At 44.9% G+C, this 22439-nt stretch overlaps 3 protein-coding genes across 5 annotated transcripts in view; 2 read left to right on the plus strand and 1 right to left on the minus strand.

The window, feature by feature from the left end:
• Positions 1-11541, plus strand: part of cracd (capping protein inhibiting regulator of actin dynamics) — a 29506-nt gene extending 17965 nt beyond the window's left edge. For all 3 annotated transcript variants that reach the window (XM_071406394.1, XM_071406392.1, XM_071406393.1), the window contains 8 exons: positions 3885-4056; positions 6217-6349; positions 6575-6730; positions 6894-7136; positions 7271-9614; positions 9778-9971; positions 10114-10273; positions 10488-11541. In XM_071406394.1, coding sequence (XP_071262495.1) covers positions 6308-6349; positions 6575-6730; positions 6894-7136; positions 7271-9614; positions 9778-9971; positions 10114-10273; positions 10488-10648 — 3300 coding nt within the window. In that variant the 5' untranslated portion in view covers positions 3885-4056; positions 6217-6307 and the 3' untranslated portion in view covers positions 10649-11541. The remainder of the gene's footprint in view (positions 1-3884; positions 4057-6216; positions 6350-6574; positions 6731-6893; positions 7137-7270; positions 9615-9777; positions 9972-10113; positions 10274-10487) is intronic.
• Positions 11542-11597: 56 nt separating this feature from the next.
• Positions 11598-16936, minus strand: aasdh (aminoadipate-semialdehyde dehydrogenase). Its single transcript, XM_071406395.1, has 13 exons — positions 16581-16936; positions 16181-16301; positions 15787-16055; positions 15461-15653; positions 15133-15374; positions 14699-14978; positions 14314-14590; positions 14080-14198; positions 13098-13977; positions 12645-12808; positions 12440-12565; positions 12175-12306; positions 11598-12044 (listed from the first exon to the last, which is right to left on the minus strand). Exons 1-13 carry the CDS (start codon positions 16817-16819, stop codon positions 11652-11654), a joined length of 3435 nt encoding a protein of 1144 aa, XP_071262496.1. The 5' UTR covers positions 16820-16936; the 3' UTR covers positions 11598-11651.
• Positions 16937-17044: 108 nt separating this feature from the next.
• On the plus strand, positions 17045-22439 carry LOC139578582 (uncharacterized). The gene is made up of 10 exons (XM_071406398.1): positions 17045-17391; positions 18674-18731; positions 18916-18974; positions 19096-19129; positions 19221-19267; positions 19796-19922; positions 20059-21767; positions 21862-21898; positions 21994-22039; positions 22135-22439. The coding sequence occupies exons 1-10, from the start codon at positions 17314-17316 to the stop codon at positions 22163-22165; spliced, it is 2226 nt and encodes a 741-aa protein (XP_071262499.1). The 5' UTR covers positions 17045-17313; the 3' UTR covers positions 22166-22439.

Raw genomic sequence — 22439 nt, forward strand, 5'->3', positions numbered from 1 at the left:
ACATGGTGTGCAACGAAATTAAAAGATTGTATATTTTTATGGGTTAAAGTATAATTTTGATAAGTACTAGTTTTCCATCTTTATTTCATTTAATGGGGTTGAGTTGGTCTGCTCGATGATCCCCACCTGTCTTTAAAAAACAATAAAACACAGATATTAAAGAATGTGATTACTTGCCTGTTTCTGTACCATGCAGTTAAAAATGGTTGAATAATGTCACTTGCTGTTAATGATGGCACATAAGGGTGGACTGACCATTTTTATTGGCGGAGTTTGGTTGGTGTAACGGGGTTGAGTGTACACTGAGGGACAGAGCTAAATTGTGTGATTTTAATCAATAATCATGCATTTATTTGATAAAAATACTTTCTCAACAAAAGAACACAAATATACAATACCAGCCAAAAGTTTTAGAACACCTACTTTTTCCAGGGTTTTTATTTATTTTTACTATTTTCTACATTGTAGAATAATAGTGAAGACATCAAAACTATGAAATAACACATAAGGAATCATGTAGTAACCAAAAAAGTGTTAAACAAAATCAAAATATATTTTACATTTGAGATTCTTCAAATAGCCACCCTTTGCGTTGATGAGAGCTTTGCACACTCTTAGCAATCTCTCAACCAGCTTCATGAGGTAGTCACCTGGAATGCATTTCAATTAACAGGTGTGCCTTCTTAAAAGTTAATTTGTGGTATTTCTTTCCTTCTTAATGTGTTTGAGCCAATCAGTTGTGTTGTGACAAGGTAGGGGTGGTATACAGAAGATAGCCTTATTTGGTAAAAGACCAAGTCCATATTATGTCAAGAACAGCTCAAATACTGCTTACTTTAAGACATGAAGGTCAGTCAATACGGAAAATTTCAAGAACTTCAAAAAGCATTCCAGGTCAAGCTGGTTGAGAGAATGCCAAGAGTGTGCAAAGCTGTCGTCCAGGCAAAGGGTGGCTATTTGAAGAATCTCAAATTATAAAATATTCAAAAGATTATTCAAACACTTTTTTGGTTACTACATGTTCCATATGTGTTATCTCATAGTTTTGATGTCTTCACTATTTTTCTACAATGTAGAAAATAGTAAAAAAAATAAAGAAAACCCCTTGAATGAGTAGGTGTTCTAAAACCTTTGACTGGTAGTATATGTTTGCATTAATGGAAAAAGTTATTAATAATGTGCACATTTTAATATTAATTTCCTAAGTTAAGTCAAATGGCTGGGGGACAATTCTTCGCGTCATTTAAAAAATACTGGACATTTAAATATACAGTTGAAGTCGGATGTTTACATATACCTTAGCCAAATACATTTAAACTCAGTTTTTCACAAATCCTGACATTTAATCCTAGTAAAAAGTCCCTGTCTTAGGTCAGTTAGGATCACCACTTTATTTAAAGAATGTGAAATGTCAGAATAATAGTAGAGAGAAGGATTTATTTCAGCTTTTATTTCTTTCATCACATTCCCAGTGGGTGAGAAGTTTACATACACTCAATTACTATTTCTAAGCATTGCCTTTAAATTGTTTAACTTGGGTCAAACGTTTCGGGTAACCTTCCACAAGCTTCCCACAATAAGTTGGGTGAATTTTGGCCCATTCCTCCTGACGGAGCTGATGTAACTGAGTCAGGTTTGAAAGCTTCCTTGCTCGCACACGCTTTTTCACTTCTGTCCACACATTTCAATGGGATTGAGGTCAGGGCTTTGTGATGGCCACTCCAATACCTTGACTTTGTTGTCCTTAAGCCATTTTGCCACGACTTTGGAAGTATGCTTGGGGTCATTGTCCATTTGGAAGACCCATTTGCGACCAAGCTTTAACTTCCTGACTGATGTCTTCAGATGTTGCTTCAATATATCCACATAATTTTCTTTCCTCATGATGTTATCTATTTTGTGAAGTGCACCAGTCCCTCCTGCAGCAAAGCACCCCCACAACATGATGCTGCCACCCCTGTGCTTCGGCTTGCAAGCCTCCCCCTTTTTCCTCCAAACATAACAATGGTCATTATGGCCAAACAGTTCTATTTTTCTTTCATCAGACCAGAGGACATTTCTCCAAAAAGTACGATCTTTGTGTCCATGTGCAGTTGCAAACCGTAGTTTGGCTCTTTTATGGCGGTTTTGGAGCAGTGGCTTCTTCCTTGCTGAGCGGCCTTTCAGGTTATGTCGATATAGGACTCGTTTTACTGTGGATATAGATACTTTTGTAGCTGTTTCCTCCAGCATCTTCACAAGGTCCTTTGCTGTTGTTCTGGGAATGATTTGCACTTTTTGCACCAAAGTACATTTATCTCTAGGAGACTGAACACATCTCCTTCCTGAGCGGTATGACAGCTGCGTGGTCCCATGGTGTTTATACTTGCGTACTATTGTTTGTACAGATGAATGTGGTACCTTCAGGCGATTTGGAAATTGCTCCCAAGGATGAACCATTTTTTTTAAATTTTCCAATGATGTCAATCAAAGAGGCACTGAGTTTGAAGGCTTTGAAATATATCCACATGTACACCTCCAATTGACTCAAATGATGCCAATTAACCTATCAGAAGCTTCTAAAGCCATGACATAATTTTCAGGAATTTTCCAAGCTGTTTAAAGGCAAAGTCAACTTAGTGTATGTAAACTTCTGACCCATTGGAATTGTGATACAGTAAATTATAAGTGAAATAATCTGTCTATAAACAATTGTTGGAAAATTACTTGTGTTATGCACAAAGTAGATGTCCTAACCGACTTGCCAAAGCTATAGTTTGTTAACAAGAAATGTGTGGAGTGGTTGAAAAACAAGTTTTAATGACTCCAACCTAAGTGTATGTAAACCTCCGACTTCAACTGAATATACAAAATCTTTTAACATTTCAATTTGGTTACCCAATACTTGAAATATAATATAAAAAGTTAGAGGGACTGTAATATTACCCGAGCCCAAGAATGATCCATATACACTAGTGTAACAACCAGCTAGAACCTCAAAAGTCCACAGCACACCTTGCTGTGTCGATAACAGGAACAGTATTACAGTATTTTGAACTGTCGTCTGTCACGAGACTACGAACTGTCTAAAGTCGCTTTGAAAAAGAGTGTATTTTTAACTGTCCATAGAACAAAAATAAGTTGATGCTGGATAGTAAACTATGCAGAAAAAAGCCTTTGTGCAACCAAACTTCCAGAAGGAATCAAGGTACTCTCATGGATTGGAAAAATTAAAAAAATACTTTATTGTTTATGGCTTATGCATAACAAGAATAAAAAATGCACTGTTGAGGCTACAACAGCCATTTTGTTTTATAGTATTTATGTTTTATAGTATTTCATCCCATGATCAAAGATCACCTCATGGATTAACTATAACCAAAGAAGTGCTCCTCACCTGTGTCTCTACATTATCCAAAGAGTGTTTGAGTATTCAAGTGAAACACATGTTGTGATATTATATGTAGACATACGGATTACAGTATATGTTTGGATATGGGAAGGACAGAGTCAGTCAGTCAGAGTGAGTGATTTACTGAGTGACTCCCAAAGGTCCAGTCAGTACAGAATGATTCAGCCTGTTATGTGATCAGAATGTTGGTTCTCAACCATGTCCTTCTGAGTAGTCCTACTACTGTACATAGGCTTTCCGATAGGAGTTCACGTAAACGTACTGTTGTTGAAGGTAAGTATTATCAACCGAGCCAAGGTTTTCTCTTCACTTCATCTGCTGTGGAGTTCTTTTGTATCCATTCACACACCTTGTGTAAATTACACACATTCACACACACTCCGGCCCACACATTTATATGTAATCAAACATGTCCATGGGTGTGATATAAAGAGAGATAAGCTGATAGTGTGTGGCTAGTGGCTTTGGTTATAATTTCTCTTTCGGCCTGCAGAGAGGCGACGGCAGGGCAAATTCCAGCCGTTCCGACGCCTGTTTGGGAGGAGGAAGAAGAGGGAGGCAGCGGAAAGGGGCTTTGATGCAGTAGAGCTGAAGGCCAGCTTCTCCACAGGGGAAGTGTGCAACGGAGTCGTCTCAGATGATGAGGAGACCAATCAACATCTGAGGTAAACAGGACATTTATGCATTCTGTTTGATACTGTGAAATACTCCAGCAGTCAAGATTGCATGTATACATTGCTCATAATGTTTTCATAAAGAGTTGAGTTGTACCGCAATTGCAGTTTTCCCCCTATTGCTTGTACAGGCCTCCACCTCAAAATGAAACTCTGAACACAGGTCTTATCAATAATTTAGTCTGCATGGCCTTGAGCACGTTATGTCTTTAATTCCTTTCAGTAAGACACACTTACCCAGACCACAGACAAAGCCTATGATACTATTCCCACTAAGACCCAACTTATATCCCACATATACACAGTGCCTTCAGAAAGTATTTACACCCCTAGACTTTTTCAACATTTTGTTGTTTTACAGCCTGAGTGTAAAATTAATTACATTGAGATTTTGTGTCACTGGCCTACACACAATAACCCCTAATGTCAAAGTGGAATTATGTTTTCAGAAATGTTTACTAATTAATTCAGAATGAAAAAATGAAATGTTTTGAGTCGAGTATTCAACTTTTGTTATGGCAAGAGTCGAGTATTCACCCCTTTTGTTATGGAAAGTCTAAATAAGTTCAGGAGTAAAAATGTGCTTAACAAGTCACATAATAAGTTGCATGGACTCAATAATAGTGTGCAATAATAGTGTTTTGCATGATTTTTGAATGACTACCTCATCTCTGTACCCAACACATACAATTATCTGTAATATTCCTCAGTCGAGCAGTGCATTTCAAACACAGATTCAACCACAAAGACCAGGGAGGTTTTACAATGCCTCACAAAGAAGGGCACATATTGGTAGATGGGTAATACATTTATAAAAGCAGACATTGAATATCCCTTTGAGCATGCTGAAGTCATTAATCACAATTTGGATGGTGTATCAATACACCTAGTCACTAGAAAGATACAGGTGTCCTTCCTAACTCAGTTGCCGGAGAGGAAGGAAACCGTGTTTAATGGCTGTGAAAGGAGAAAATTGAGGATGGCTCAACAACATTGTAGTTACTCCACAATACTAACCTAAATGACAGAGTGAAAAGAAGGAAGCCAATACAGAATACAAATATTCCTAAACATGCATCCTGTGATTCCTGTTTGTAAAACTGCAAGAAATGTGGCAAAGAAATTAATTTCATGTTCTGAATACAAAGCGTTATGTTTAGGGCGAATCCATCACAACACATCACTGAGTACCACTCTTCATATTTTCCAGCATGGTGGTGGCTGCATTATGTTATGGGTTTGCTTGTCATCGGAAAGGACTAGGGAGTTTTTTTTACGAGTAAAATAAATGGAATTGAACTAAGCACAGGCAAAATCCTAGAGGAAAACCTGGTTCAGTCTGCTTTCCAACAGACACTGGGAGACAAATTCACCTTTCAGCAGGACAATAACCTAAAACACAAGGTCAAATATACACTGGAGTTGCTTACTAAGATGATATTGAATGTTCCTGATTGAATGGCCTAGTTACAGTTTTGACTAAAATCGTCTTGAAAATCTATGGCAAGACTTGAAAATGGCTGTTTGGCAATGATCAACAACCAACTCGACAGAGCTTGAAGAATTTTTTAAAATAATAATGTGCAAATATTGTAAAATCCAGGTGTGCAAAACTCTTAGACTTTCCCAGAAAGACTCAGCTGTAATCGCTGCCAAAGGAGCTTCTACAAAGTATTGGTTCAGGGGTGTGAATACTTATGTATCTAAATTAGATATTTCTGTATTTCATTTTCAATAAAGTTGCAAAAATGTATAAAAACATGTTTTCCCATTGTCATTATGGGGGTATTGTATGTAGATTGGTTAGATTCTTTTTTTTTTTTTTTTACATTCATTTTGAATTTATAACACAACAAAATGTGGAATAGATCAAGGGGTATGTATACTTTCTGAAGACACTGTATTACCACGTGGCTTCTCGGTTGCAATGGATCTGGTTATCTATTTTCGTGTCAGCAGAGTCGATTAAATATCACGGTCTGGTGAGAAAGGGCTGCGGTTCAGTTGAAATGTGGTCTATAAACTGCTTGACTGACCTTTAGCTTTTAATTTATGGAGTTTAGAGTGTGTGAGGGACACTACACCCTATCAGAAATGAATGACTGACTGTAATAACATACTATAACTGTAGTGTCCGTTTTGTCTTTGCAGGGAGCTTAACCCCATTGGCTCCCGAGCCCTCTCCCACGACAGTGTGTTTATCCCAGAGGAAGCAGTACAGGAGCCCAGTCCAGAACATACCATGTCCCAGGAAAACGTCTCCGATAAAGTCAGGAACCTGCAGGTAGGACTTAAATACACACATGCACACACACACACACACACACACACACACACACACACACACACACACAGTCAGATGTATGTTCACAGTCTTGGTTGACAACTCGTAAGTCAACCGTTGCCCCAGGTAACAATCAATTACACTCTAACAGACACTTTAACGTTACTGCTCTCGTCAATGTCTAACACCAAACCCAAAATGTGTGTGTACGTGTTGAATGAGCAGAGGCAGATAGCACAGAATATCAAGTTTGGCCAGAGGCCCCCCTCTCTGAGGAAGAGTGAGGGAGACGAGGGCAGCTCAGATGAAGAGGAGGTGCCCAGGAGCCCCCTGAAGGTCTTAGCCCAGGTGGAAGCTGAGCCAGTGGACACAGAGACAAAGGTAAAGGCAGGATTATTAATGGCAGACTGGGCACTATTGGTATACATACTAATTGCATACTCTTTGGTTCACTGTTAGCTTATAATGCTACAGTAGTAACCTAAAGAATTAGTGTTGGAAATATAGGAAGATGTTGACAATGTATTGTTTCCATGACAACCAGGGGGCCAGCCAGAGCCAAGGGCCCAGCCAGAGCCATGGAGCTGCCCAGACCGGGACTCCCAGTACTCCAGTGAAATCTCCTAGGTCCAAACGAGTTCTTCCAGCCACCGGTACCATCGAGTCCATCGACCTGGACGGAGTCCCACAGTCTGTCCCTAGACTGGACAACACCGCTGCCAAGCATAAACTGTCTGTCAAACCCAAAAACCAGAGGATCTCCCGCAAGCACCGCCGATTCACACAGGTGAGAGGGGGTCAGGTTCCTTACAGTTGGTGGTCTTTCTTTGGTATGAATGTGCATGCATAGAATTGTCATATAGATGGAATAGAGTGAGATGGAGCTCAACAATAGAAATCAAAATACATACTTTTTCCCAGGATTTGCAGGAGGTGGATATCCCTGGCATACTGCAGGAGGAAACAGATGCAGCCGACGTCCAATACAGAACCGCTGAGGAAGAGACTCCCCCAGAGAAAACTAAGAAGCAGAAACTGCAGGAGAACGAGAGACAGGAGTCCAGGAGGAAGCGAGAGCTGGCAGAACAAAGGCACAGAGAGGAAGAAGAGGATAGGAAGAAGAAAGCAGAGGAGTGGAGGCTGCGTGAGTTAGAGGAGGAGAGATGTCGCCAACAAGAGGAGGAACTTATACGTAAAGAGGAGGAGGAAAGGAGGCAGGGAGAGGAGATGGCGAGGAGGATGAAAGAAGAAGAGGAAAAGAGGATTAGGGAGGAAGAAGAAAGGAGACAGAGAGAACTGGAGGTGATGAGAATTAGAGAGGAAGAAGAGAGGATACAGAGAGAAGAAGAGAGAAGGATGAGGGAGGAATTGGAGCTTATGCAGCGAGAGGAGGAGCAGAGGACACTAGAGGAAGAGAAAAGGAGGAAAGAGGAAGAGGAAAGAATGAGGAAAGAGGAAGAGGAGAGGAAGCAGCACGAACTGGAGGCAGAGCGTCTCTGTGTAGAGGAGGAAAAGAGACTGAAAGAGGCAGAAGAAGAGGAGGAAAGGAAGAAAAAGCAGGTGGAAGAAAAGAGAAAACTGCTTGCAGAGGAGGAGGAGGAGAAGAGACTGTGTGCAGAAGTGGCTGCGAGCAACTCTGACCCTGAAAGGAAGAGGAGGGCGGAGGAGGTGCGCTGGAGAGAGATGGAGGAGAGACAGAGGCCGTTCACCTTCAAAGTGTCCTCTGGGGAGAAGCAGATCCTGTTCCAGAAGGTCAACCTGACGCCTGTTACGCCGGCCTCCAGCCAGCAGGTAGGCGCTGTGGCTGAACACAAAGAGGGAGCCAAGGCCTCGTCCCCTGGAGGAGCTGACTCCCCAACCCTCCCGTCCTCTCAGTATGTCCCCCACACAGCCATCCTGGTGACGGGTGCCCAGCTCTGTGGGACTGCTGTCAACCTGGACCATATCAAAGAAACCGCTTGTAAGTCTCTCCTGGGTCTGGCAGATGAAAAGAAAGCTGCCATGGGCACCCCACCACCAACCAAGAGCAAGACTTCACCAGACCGCAAGTCTGGGAAAACCAAATCCCTCAGCGAGTCCACAGACCAGTCCAGTGCAGCCGTCCTTGCAGAGTGGGCCAGTATCCGCTCCAAGATATTCAAGGGGACTGGGGAGGGAAAGTATGAGGAATACCCAGACCACCAGAGCCAGAGCCGACCCAGCAGTGAGGACCAGAGTCCGTTCCTCCATAGCAACCTCAGGAAGACCATGTCCGCCAGCGCCAAGTTCTCCATCACCCCGGCCAGGAAGAAGTTTGCCGACTCAAACAGGAACTCTGAGGTGTTGAGTCAGGAAGAGAAGGAAGGAGGAAGGCCAGCGTCTGCTGTCTCCGACACCTCCTCCAGTGCCTCTGTTCCCCCTGCAGCTTCACTAGCCCCAGACAGCAAGACCCAGAGCCGGGACGGTAAGACTGTCCGGATTGCAGACGGAACAGGGGAGTGTATGTTTGCCAAAGACCTCCCATCTTTCATAGTCCCCAGCTCTTCCCAGGCCTCACCTAGACCCAATGGCTCTGAGACAGATACTGGGAGCCTGGGAGGAGAATCAGAGGACTCTGATGGCCGGGAGGAGGGGGAGGAGAAGGGCCAGCCATCTCCGTTTGGGATCAAGCTGAGGAGGACCAACTACTCCCTCCGCTTCCACAGTGATCAGTCGACAGACAAGAGGAAGAAGAGGTACAGTGCCGGCGACAGCTTCGACGGGGTTCCCTCGCCTCTGACCCCCATTGACCGCGACTCTGACGCCTCAGTGTTCTCTAATAGCTCCAGCCCTGCGTCTCCACTCAGAGAGAGCTTTCCTGGGGTCAAGCCTGGACATGTGATTGTATCTCTTCCAGAGCCTCGGGCCAAAGCAGGCAAGTCTCCCACCCCTTCCATGCACAGCGAGGGGGAGAAGCTGCCTTCCAAATCCTCACTTTATCAGAGACCCAGCACATCCCCTAAATCTGCAACCCCTCCCCCCTCTCCACTCCCCAAAGTGGGCAGAGAGAGTTCCAGTGACGCAGTGGTCCAGAGGAGCTGGGTGGAGGCTGATTCAGCTGGCCATGAGGAGCGAGGTGAGAGGAGGAGGGAGGAGACCTCAGCTGTGGCCCAGCTCCACAGGAACGGCCAGGGACAGAGCCAGGGCCAGGGGGAGGAGGAGCCCAAGGAGAAGAGGTCCTTCTTCCCCTCCATCAGTATCCCCTGGAGGGAGAAGGCTGACAGGAAGACGGAGCTCATCAGAAGAGGTCAGTGTCACCTTGGGAAACGCCTGTGCTGCTAGTCCAAGACAGAGATTTGATGGATTTATTTTTTAAGCGAGTAGGAATGTCACTCCTGCATTTTAATTACTTGAGTAATGTTGTGTGAATGTCCCAGTATATGATAGTTGTCTCGTCTCGCCCCTTACAGAGGGAAAGCCATCACTGCAGAGCAGGCACTCATTGGACAGTACGCGGGTCCAGGACAAGGAGTCAGGGCCTCTGTGGATCACGCTAGCGTTGCAGAAACAGAAAGGCTTCAGGGAGCAGCAGCAGAGCCGAGACGAACGCCGCAGCCACAGAGAGGCCAAACTGTCTGAGAAACAAACCAAGGACAAAGACAGCGTATGTTAATGCACTTTAACATACACGAATGCCGTACATACACACATATATGCTTATGTAGAGAAAGACATGCATGTTCTCAGTAGTCACCTGTACTAATAACAGTAGGAGAGCACAGCTGAAAGGTAACTGTGTTTCATAGGATGTGTTGCTTAGTCCTATGGAGGGTAAGGGGAGTAGAAACACCAACCCTCCCAAACCACAGACACCGGAGGAAGCTAAGAGACCAGACACCCTCCTGGGCCGCTTGGAGCGCCGGGACCTCCTGAAGAAAGCCAACACCCTGCCCAGCTCTGTCACAGGTAAGAGCTTGCTTGCATATTCACAAGTGTTTGATATCACACTTTCCCAAGATCAGATCAGACAGTTAGGATATCTCACATATGAAACATGATTCTATTACATCTGGATCATCATAATCAAACCAATCTGTTGTATAAATTGCATGGATTACTAAACTTTTATGGCGTCCTCGGCGTGCATTATAACCCTTTCTCTCTGGGTCTTGTGTTCCAGTTGAGATTGCAGACTCCACTCCATCGCCCCCTGCAGTGAAGGAGTTGACCAAGCGCTTCCCATCCACTGACTCTCCCCAGGTGTCCACTGAGCCGGCCTGGCTGGCTCTGGCCAAGCGCAAGGCTAAAGCCTGGAGTGACTGCCCTCAGATCATCAAATAACCTACTCTCTAACCTCTACACTGCATCAGTACAGTACACACACACACTGCCCATGAACTATGACCCCTGTCCCAAACCATCCCATGACCTCTCCTCTCTGGTCTGCACCTGACCCTGCATTCTAACCTCAGCCCCCAGACCAAGTCATTCTCCTCCCATGCCACAATAACCATGCACTTGTATGATTATGTCAAAAGTGTGTTTCACATTCATAATATAAATACAATCACACGTTTACAAACATGAACACTCAGTTCAAGCATGCTCTTACACGAATACTTGAACACAAACTAAATTACTTTTTTCAAGATTACCTGGCTGTATACTATCAACTATATAATATCTTCCAACAAGTCAAAAGATCCTACAGCAGCCAATCATGGCCACTGCTGGCCATTGCAATAGCCAATCCCAACCCTTCCTTCCCTTCAGTAGCCAATCAAAGCTCCACAGCTGTAAATAGATCATGCACTAAACATAATACAAGATAGAAAAGCTGTATCACATCCTCTTCATTTTCCTCAATGTCATGTGAACCAGCCAGCCTTGCTATGAGAACATCTGCCGGGCTGTCTGTTGATGACAGACATCCTATGGCTATTTCTCCCATCACTACCTTGCTCTCACTACTCAGTGTAAAGACCTGTATGTGTGTTGTTAGAGGCGGTTTTACCAGAACGTTGGTCAAAAAGAGGACCCCAAGGCTCAGTCACTTTGGCATTTTTGTTTAACTTTGATTGTGTGCAATAGTGTAGTGTACACAGTGTTGTATGTAACAACATATTGTTTGATAATATTTGCACTTTTTTTGTCTGACTTAAAAGGTATTCATGAGAACATCTTAAAGTGATGCAAATGTTATGAATTATGTAAATTAAATACTGATGTCTGAACTCAAAGCTTCGAATCATATTCCTCCTTCAAATGAGGGTCAACACATTTGTTTCCTATGTTATTATTTTTATTATAAGAAGGTACAAAAACACGATATCATCTCAGGAATCTATTTGAGCTCCCCTGTCGGCGCCACACAATACACAAAGTCATTGCGACATCCCACCACCAGGGAGCGCTCCCACACCACAGGAGAGGAGAACAGCTCCCCGAGCAGAGAGAGAGATGCTCTCAAGGTCCCATCCTCTCCATCCAGAACGCACAGGGTCCCGTCTGTGGAGGCCAGGCCTACCAATGTACCCTCCTTACCCCAGGATGACCCCTCAAACACACAGGGGCTGGAGTACACCCTGCTGGGGGTCTGATAGCGCCACACCAATGAGCCGTCAGTACAGTTCAGACAGTACACACACCCGTCATGTGACCCACACACAACCCTCTGCTTGTCTGGTGTGATGCAGGGGGATGAGAAGACCGGTCCATTGGTTACATACTGCCAGACCTGCGAAAACACAAAGCATTAACACAAATGAAACACTTCAGTGAGAAATATGGTCAATTGTTACTTGGTGAAAATGAATATGATAAAGACACTAAACGGCCATTATCTTAGTGCCAGTTTTTCCTCTCACCATTTCCCCTGTGAGGCTGAAGCAGCATATGTTTCCATCCACAGAGCCGATGATGATGTGACCCGAGGAGCAACTTGGTGAGGAGAAGAATGGAGTCTTCCTGGAATATGTCCACAGGACAGCACCAGTGTCCTAACAGAAGAACATTGAGTCAGTCGGTTGTCTTCACTCAAACAGTGCTAGTGCTTCTGAGCCATGTCAGTTAACAAGTGCGGGTATTACTACTAAGTGTGATTTGTGCAGGCAAGGAAGCATGGACACTCACAGGATTGAGACAGAGGAGGTGTCCTCCGAGGGTGGCTACATACAGCTGCCTGAGAGAGGGGTGGAGACAGGGTGAAGAGAACACCGCCCCACACCCACAGTGGTGCTTCCAAACACACTGCTGAACCTAGAATACACACAAAAACACATAACTATTGAGCATGTGATGCAAGATTTGCACTAGAAAGGTATGCACATACACACACCTGTGGGTCGAGGGCATAGACGTGGCCATCATGCGACCCCACCATCACTAGGCCTGTGAGAGGGTCCACAGTAGGAGAGCTCTTCACTGCGTCTCCAGTCTCAAACACCCACTGCGTCTCCCCAGACTCCACACAAAGGAAATACACACCACCATCATAGCACCCTGAGAACAAACACACAACATAGACCCTCAATATTTATTTCTTTTTAACCTTTATTTAACTAGGCAAGTCAGTTAAGAACAAATTCTTATTTACAATGACGGCCTACCTGGGAACATGACAGAATGACAGATTTTTCCCTTGTCAGCTCGGGGATTCGATCCAGCAACCTTTTGGTTACTAGTCCAACGCTCTAACCACTAGGCTACCTGCCGCCCCCAAATATACACTGTAGAATAGACTAAACAATTTATCACAACCAAAAAACATATGCTTTATATGGATACTGACCAACCACGACGAGTCTTCCACATCGGGACACAGCAGAAGAGGACTCGATCCTGCCTCCTAAAACCCTTTCCCACAGCAGACCCCCGGTGGTCAGGTCCAGGGCCTGCATCCTGTGGGAATGGGAGCCAATGAACACTGTGGCCCTGGTGCCTCCTGAGGACCCGTCCGCTCCTCTCTGGACCAGCAGGACTGGCGAGGCATCTACACACCTCCCTGTGTCTGACTCCCAGCTCACCCTCAGCCCCAGACCACCAGCCTCTCTGAGGGGAGGGGTAACACTGCTAGCACTGGGATCATTGGTTTCCACAGCCTGGGAATGGTTGCGTTCTGTCCACTTATTGGATCCAAATGTCTGGGAGTGGTTGGATTCTGTACTCTCATTGGCTCCTTTTTCCTGTGTATTTCTCGTTCTTTTGATTGGTCCCTCTGAGTCTGAGTAGGAGTTTTCATTGGTCCTCAAAGAGTCTGACTGACCCATCTCTACAACCTCCCCTGCTCTCCTTACCACTGTACATCTTACAGCCTTCTTCAAAGAAGAAACTACAACTCCCAGAGGCCATTCTGCAGCTGTTGTAGAGTAGGGGTCTGTATGCTGTCTCTTGGGCAGTGCTGAGGAGACAGGGTCTGCTGGGCGTTTCATGGCTACAGGATGGGATGTCCGGCTGTGCTCAGATGGGAAAGTCAGTGTTGCTATGGCAACATGGCGCAGTATTTCTGAGAAGGATCCGTCCAGGATAACCTCCAGAAGCCCTGATGAGGTCACTCCTACGGCAGTGGTGATGTCATCACAGAGACGCAGGGCCTGCAGGGAGTCACCTCCACTAAACAGGAAGTTGGAGTCCTCCTGGATGGCTTCATCCTCTGTTAGACCTAAAGTCTCCTGACACACAAATATACAGGTACAAATATGTAAACTCTTGATGTAAAGGGGATACTGACTTGTATGTGACAATAATAAAACAACATAATGGCTTGTCTGTACCCTCCACAGAGACTGGAGTCTCTCTCTCAGTGTATCCATGTCCCCCAGTGCACTATGGGACTCTGAACCTGCTCTCTGTCTCTGGTAGATCTTCATAAGTTCACCCATAGACACCTTCCCTGAAGAAACACCATTTCAAAAATGAATGGTAAAACCCTGATAGAAAATGTTTTAGAATGCAGCATTTACAGTAGAGTCTAGCAATGCTCAGCCACAGAGGACAGTGTCACTCACCATGTGAGGATAGTGGTAGGGCCGGGACCAGGACTAGTGTGTCTGGAACACTGTGACTGGGTAGGAGCTGAGACAACCTGTGGAGGATGGCCTTCTGTAGGCCTCTAGTTGAGGGGGCAGTCTCTTCACGATGCTCTACCTGTTGCTCTACAGGGGAGGAGGTATGGGTTGCCTTCTGTTCTCCAGATGTAGAGCAGGCTACGACAAAGGCCACCAGCCGAGACCCCTCATACAGACCCACAGCACATGCCTCCACCTGGGGTAGACTCATTACAACCTGAAGGGGGATATGGAGGATTGAAAGATCAATGACTGGAGGTGGGGATAGCACAGGAAAATTGGTGATATGTGCCTGACATGACATGCTGTCTGAAATGGTACTGACTTGCTGTAAGGTGTCCAGATGCAGCCGCTGTCCATGGCGTTTGACCAGTCGGTCCCGCCTCCCGAGGAAGTAGAGATGTGTGTCTCTAATCTGCACCCAGTCTCCTGTAGACCGCATTGTACCAGGAGCAACAGTCACCTCGTCATCTAGAAGGCACACCCTGTCCATCCCACCTATAAACACCTGTCCTTCCCCCTGAGTGATGACGCAGCCATCCTCATCTCTTAGCTCCACGGTGGTCTCCATCAGAGGAGGACCCAGTGGCACAGAGGATTCAGTCCTGTGAAATATCCATCCCGGTAAACAACATTAGAGTCAAATCAGTTATATGTCCAGGGTGCAGAGAATTGGATAAAAGGTTCATAAAATGAGGTGCTGGTTTAGGCAGCAGTTGGATGCCATAATCAAGGTTTTAGGGTTCAGTGGTCACTCACACGTCAGTAGACTGCAGGAGGCTCTCTGGTAAGTGGTAGCAGCAGGCCCAGCAGGAAACCTCAGTGATGCCGTAGATGTTGTAGATGTGAGTGCAGTTCCCCTGCTGCCTCCAGCTACGGAGCAGGGCTAGGGAGGGACAGGCCTCGCCCCCTAGGGCTAACACACGCAGACAAGAGCCAGCAGAGAGGACCTCTTCCTGTAGGACACGCCGTCCAAAACGCCCAAGCAGAGTGGGAGTCACCTGAGGGAGATACAAAATTAGCACATGCAACAACAAAAAGCAACAAAAGGCTTGATAAGTTACTCTCATCCCACTGTCATAGTTACCTGTAAGATAGTCGTCTTGTGTTTCTTAAACAGCACATCAGCCAGTCTGTTGGGCATTCTCTTAATCACAGTGGGGACGATGAGGAGACGTGCCCCTGATGACAACGCCAAAAATATCTCCACCACTGAAGGGTCAAAAGTCAGGGGCGAGGCCAGGAACACCACATCATCTGGTGTCATCTGAAACAGAGATCTGAAGAGATAAAGACAGAATACTGTTTAACAAACAACATTTAATGAAATTCTTAACCTTCAATACAACCAGTAATCTGGACATTGATATACAGGAATACATGCATTACACCAATCCAACCAAAGGGACATACCGGAGGTGCAGTATATTGGGCACTATACACTTGTGTGGTACCCTAACGGTCTTGGGAAGCCCTGTGGTTCCAGATGTGTGTAATATATATGCCAGTGCCCCCTGGCTGGCACTCTCTGGAACTGCAGCAGGAGTAAAAAGATCAGCATTCGGCTCCTCTTTACGGGCTGCAGTTGGTCTGTGCTGTATTAGTACGAGGGTTAGGTTGTGAGCAGACCACACTGCACACACCTCTATAGACATGAGGTTGGAAAATGCCACCTGGAATTGCTAGGGAAAGAGAGAGAAAGATAGAGTCAAATAGTCAGAAGGTGAAACCTGTCAGCAAGTAATCATTTTAAGCCACAGTTATAATATAAATCACTCTCATAATGCTCTGTGAAGTCCACTCTTACCTGCAACAGGTCACTCTGTAGAACACAGTACTTCAGCCCACACTGCTTCATGACACGGGCAGACAAGAGTGCTGGGGCATCTGGGTCCAGTGGTACATACGCAGCAGGTAACTGGAGGATGCTGACAGACAGAGGATCCCCTTGAGAGCTGTGTTTACAGTAGTCCAAGCCTAGAACTCTTACAGTAGACTTGGGTAATACTAATCTATGGTATGCAACAGCTGATCAAATGGATCAACCCCACATTGAGAGACATTAGCTATCTGCACACCATTAAAAAGAGAGCAGTGAATAATATCTTGCCATAGAGATGGATCTAATTTGGGCTAATTGGATGGTGCTGTTCCAGATCATCTATTGTAAAATAGACAATTGCTTTGATTTCTAATAATAAACTTACCCCAGAATCCACACAGGAAGGTTGATATCTGGCTGACAATATAATGCAATTGCTCTTGTATTTTGCACACACTGTATCTGTAGAAAAAGTGTTAATTCATTTCCAAGAGCAACAAGTTCGTGGTAATAAAGCAACATAGGACCTCCTTCTGTTATTCCCTTGTCAAATGTGACAGCTATTTTGCCACTATGCAAAGAGGCAGCTGCGAGCACCATGTCTTGTAGTGTTTTCGTTGCCATCTCCGGGTGAATACGGAAAATCTAAAGTATGGCTATTCACTATAAAATTCATGTTACATAGCTACTTTACAGAAATACTGATTTTGTTGTTGGCTGGTCGATGTTTGTCGCATGAAGATGACATCACACCATGTAGAAAAGAACGTGTTTCAAATATCCAATCATATTTCAGTATTTTGTTGCGGGAAATTTTTAAATATTTTCGTGACTAGATGGAGTACAGCTACGACCGGAAGATAATTTTTGCATCAGGTTAGGAGAGCAATTTTGCTAACCCTAAAACCTAAACATTTTCATAACCTTAACCTGTCTCCTAACCTACCACATGAATTATCCTAACGTGCTGTTTAAATTATTCTAACCTGCTACAGAAAAACTACTTCCGGTCGAAGCTGTATTCCGCTAGTCAGAGCCCTTGACCCGGAGAGAAGCAAACAAATGAGGGGAATAAAAAGTTTTTCGTTTTATTGTTTTGATCGATAAAGACTGACAACATGGACGACTTCGTCAAAAATAAATTTCAGAACAATGTCAAGATTTACACTGATAATCTGGAGAGAATCGTTCAGAAGGTAGGTGGAAATGGACTGGTAGCTAGTTAACGTTAGGGAACGTTAGTTTAGCTAACGTTGGCTAACTTGTAACTGCCGTGAGCCCGTAACCGTAACTGTAACTAGAAGTGTGCTTATTTTGTAGATCGTATTCTTCTGACGATTTTGTAATCATAGTTAGAAAAGACACCCTCCTTTGGTGTTAGCCAACTAACTAGTAGTAGCAGAGCAGATGCAGTTTTCAAACCGTATATAGCGACTCACTTTGGTAGTAGCTAGTCTTTCTCGCCAACATCCCCCTTATGGCCACGGGACGAAATGCTCCAACAATGCACACCCCTCATCAATGGCACTCAGGACTACTAGGCATGTACCACATCAAATTGTATTTGTCACATGCTCCGAATACAACAGGTTTAGACCTTAGTGAAATGTTTACTTACAAGCCCTTAATAACCAACAATGCATTTTTAAGAAATAAAAGTTAAGAAATAAGTGTTAAGTAAAACAAATAATTAAAGAGCAGCAGTAAAATAACATAACGAGGCACAGGTTAGTCGAGGTAATATGTACATGTAGGTAGAGTTACAGTGACTATGCATAGATAATGAACAGAGTAGCAGCAGTGTAAAAGAGGCGAGGGACAATGCAAATAGTCTGGGTAGCCATTTGATTAGCTGTTCAGGCTTGGGGGTAGAAGCTTTTGGACCTAGACTTGGCGGTACCAGAGAGAACAGTCTATGGGTGGGGTGGCTGGAGTCTTTGACAATTTTTAGGGCCTTCCTCGGGCACGCCTGGTATAGAGATCCTGGATGACAGGAAGCTTGGCCCCAGTGATGTACTGGACCGTACGCACTACCCTCTGTAGTGCCTTGCGGTCGGAGGCCAAGCCGTTGCCATACCAGGCAGTGATGCCCTCTGGTGCAGCTGTAGAGCCTTTTAAGGATCTGAGGACCCATTCCAAATCTTTTCAGTCTCCTGAGGGGGAATAGGCTTTGTCGTGCCCTCTTCACGACTGTCTTGGTGTGTTTAGACCAGGATAGTTTGTTGGTGATGTGGACACCAAGGATCTTGAAGCTCTCAACCTGCTCCACTACAGCCCCGTCGATGAGAATGGGGGCGTGCTTGGTCCTCCTTTTCCTGTAGTCCTTCGTCTTGATCACATTGAGGGAGAGGTTGTTATCCTGGCACCACACGGCCAGGTCTCTGACCTCCTCCCGAAAGGCTGTCTCATCGTTATCTGTGAAAAGAGATGAGATGAAACATCCAAATGTGCCTGTATTTACTCTTTCTGACTCAACAGTATTCAAAGCTGCATGACGATGGGACTGAGGTGAACCTGGAGGACATAACTCCCAAAGGTAAACAAAAGTCAGTTTATGGTTGCACTGTGGACCTTCAGTGCTTGAAGAATAATTGTTTAGTCTTGTCAACAACAAGTAGCCAGCTTTATGTTGATGGGTAAACCATCTGGACTCAAAATAATTGGTTCCATGCCTTGATGTTTTCTTGTTTTTTCATGTATCCTGTCATTGGATGGAGAAGATGTGAGCTGTTGCATGTTCAAGTCAGAGTTGGAGCTGTTAAAGCTGGATTTGTCAAAGGTTTGTAAATTCTGTGGCTAATTATTTTAGATCCACTTTGTACATTTTCTGTTTATGTTGACTTTACATTTTTCTGAGGAATCTTTTTCTGGATCACACCTCTTATCCACCTTCTCTTTAGAGTGATGCTGGCCTGGCAGAGCTGTCACTAGGAGGTAGGGAACTACAACATGTTGTTTCTCTGTGAGATGTGCACTTGGTTCAATTGATCTAAATCTATATTCAAGTTATATTTTGTTATTTCAGATATTTCTGAAATACACAGGCCACATGACACCACTGGAGACTTCAAGGTAAATGACTTTTACTTAATTGAAGTTCTTCCAATCTACGGAGTAATGACCTACACACACAGAAAACTGATTGTGGGCAGAACAGATCTGTCTGGAGACTAGTCCAACCAGATGTTAACAGTTCATTTACATTTAAGTCATTTAGCAGACGCTCTTATCCAGAGCGACTTCACATTACTATAGCATAAAGTTGTTGGTCGCGTACACCATTTAGCAGATGTTATAGCGAGTGCCACAAAATGCTTATGTTACTAGCTCCTAACAATGTAGTAAAAGGTCAACAAGTATGCGAATAATCAATACATATAAAATCTTAATGTCCGAATGAATCCAATTAACCCACATGGCACCGTAACAGTAATCCAGATATGTCAAGAATCCAGTATATAAATATATAAGCAGTGTAACTAAAATGCAATGTTATAGTAGTAGAAATAATAGTAGCTTTGTCAAGAATAGGATTTAAATACACATAACAAAACCCCATGGAAAAATAAATCTTACTGTACTTCTCATGTTTTCCAACAGATGGACATCTCATACCACCAGGATGATGCCAACAATGATTGTGTCGATGAGGGTGCTGTAGACACGAGTGCTGTCACTGCCCCCAGTAATGATTCTGTTATGCAGCAGGCTGCCGAGAACAGCCACTGTAAGTTAATTATTTCAACATAAACCCTAGTGACTTATGAATTTAACATTTTAAAGTAAACATGAAATACAACTGCAGCACTATTTTGTTTTTGAAATTTCTGATGAATAAATTGGATTTATATTGCCTCCAACAGGGGTGGATGATTCCAAGGTGAATGAGACTAGAAGTAACCTGTGGGGGGCGCCAGAGGAGCAGGATGGGGAGCTGGAGCGCTCTCTGAGCAGTCAACGTAGCACTCTACAGGAGCTGTATCCCAGCATGCTCAGTCAGATAGGAGAGGCCTGGAGGCGCCAACATATGTCCGACGCGGCTGTAGGGGTGCTAAGGAGGTACCACAGACTCAGGTGGTCGTCTAACAGAAACCTCAATAACCGCACCTTCAACAGCACCCTGAGACCAGCTCACAGAAAGCCTGACCTCAACAATAGCCAATCCATCCTCCTAACATCTCAGAACACCACACTGAATGTGAGTAACCCCAAGAGTCCAAAGTCTAACCTCAAAAGGACAAACGGCACCCATCCTCCTCCACAGACCAAGGTCAACCTCCAGAAGTGGCCAGCAGAGAGGCAGTCACCCAGGAAGCGGACAGATTCAGGAAACAGACAACCATCTCGCCCTTTTCCACTGATGGACTTCTCCTCTTGTCCTTCCTCTCCAGGCTCCAGTCCTGCCGCCTCTGCTCCCTCCTCCCCTCCCTCTGCAGCCTCCTCTGCTCCCTCCTCCCCAGCCTCCTCCACTCCCTCTGCAGACTCCTCCCTACAGGATAGCCCTGAGCTAGATGAGGCACCCCTAAACCAAACCTTCACGGTGTCCATGTCCTCTGCCCCACTCACCAGGGTTAGGTATACTACCCTTGTCTTTAGTCCTGACAGATCTGAAGGCCCTTCCACAGCAGGAGGGTTGAGCAGCCCATCTCTGAGGTGTGCCCCCCCCACAGTCCCCAGTCAGAGGATTTGCACAGCAGTACGCCCTGTGGTCAGTATGGGCATGTCTTCAGACACAGAGAGGTCTGTCTACCGCTCCTCATCAGCACAGAGTCCCTACAGAGCCAGACTGCTGAGCTGGGAAGGCCAGCGTGCATCTCCTAACACTGACCATAGAAGCCTCAAATCAGGCGTTGCTGGATATCATCAGAGAAACATGGTGACGGTGGAACCCAGATCTTCCCCTGCGTTTTCCCCCTCTTTTCAGAGGCCTCTGATGTCACCCAGGAAGCTCCTCCACCTGGACGCCTGCAGTACCTCCCAACTGAAAGTCCACTCATCTCGATTCCCCCATCAGGAGTCTACTGCTAGGGCAGCTCAGCCAAAGCTCCAGCGACACTATTCCCTGGATTCATTCTCCCCATCCATCAGTCTAAGGAACTCCACTAAGCAGATCGATGAGGACTTCCAGAAGCTCTACCACAAGCTTGTCTGTCAGGGCAAACCGGTCCCCTCCTGTCGCATGTGTGAGAGGAGAGCAGAGACCACCAGAGGCCCCTCCTCCTCTGCTCTGGCTGCCCTGGCCCTGTCTCCTCACCACTCTGTCATGAGGAAGCGTCGCAGGGAGCTGGTCCAGGAACATTCCCCAGAGTCCAAACGCTTCAGAGACAACTCCTGCCTGTACTCACCAGGATCTCTCCGCCAGATAGAAATGATCAGGTGCCAGAATCGCTCAGACAGCCATTTGTCCTCCACCCAGAGGTACATCTCCTGTGACTCCCACACCTGGAGCCCCCATAGGGCCAGCCTGTTTCAGATCCGCCACAGCCCCCAACACCACTCATCAGACGCAGCAGTCAGGAAAGCTGCAGGCTCCTGGTCTGGCCTGCATGTTGATCAGCCCTCTCCTGCTTGTGTAAGGGTCTTTCCACAGAGACAATGTACATACAGAACACCAGTATTTTGTTTCCTTATATTTTGTAACATTGCTGTCCTGTCTCCTGTTTTAGAGAGCGAAATACAACAGATTTGTTGGGATTCATCAAGGTTTGTTTGCTTTGTTTCTTAGGGAAAATAAAATAGTCTGAACTTTGACCACTGCAATGAATGTATTCAGTTCTGATGAGACTTTCTCCCCCCAGGAAAGTCACCTGTCAAGGCAGAGTGCCAATGTGGCTGTTCTCCAAGGTAACCATGACCGTATTCAGTCTGTTTTGTGTTGTCGTTAATCTTTCATAGAAGATGCATTTTGTTTCTCATGTTAACCAGCCTTCTTTCCCCAGTTTCTCTCGAAGACGGCTTCTGTATAAATGATGTCAACCCACAGAAAGGCCTGCACCTCTACCTTTGGTTGATATGCCTGACTTAAATATCTGTTGCTGTTTTATATCAGCTTTTAAACAGTTCTGATGTTCCAATTATTAACTCATGTTACAATGAACAGTGTTCCCACAAGGTCTTTTTTTAATTTTTAAATGGGCAAGTAAATTTTTTTTATGCACCCGTAGGATAACAATAGCTGGTTTTTTGAATGGATATATGCATAAAATACATACTAAATGACTTTAATAAAATAAGTGTTTGAAAA

Source organism: Salvelinus alpinus, chromosome 6 (assembly GCF_045679555.1).
Source record: "Salvelinus alpinus chromosome 6, SLU_Salpinus.1, whole genome shotgun sequence".
NCBI classification, from domain to species: Eukaryota; Metazoa; Chordata; class Actinopteri; order Salmoniformes; family Salmonidae; genus Salvelinus; species Salvelinus alpinus.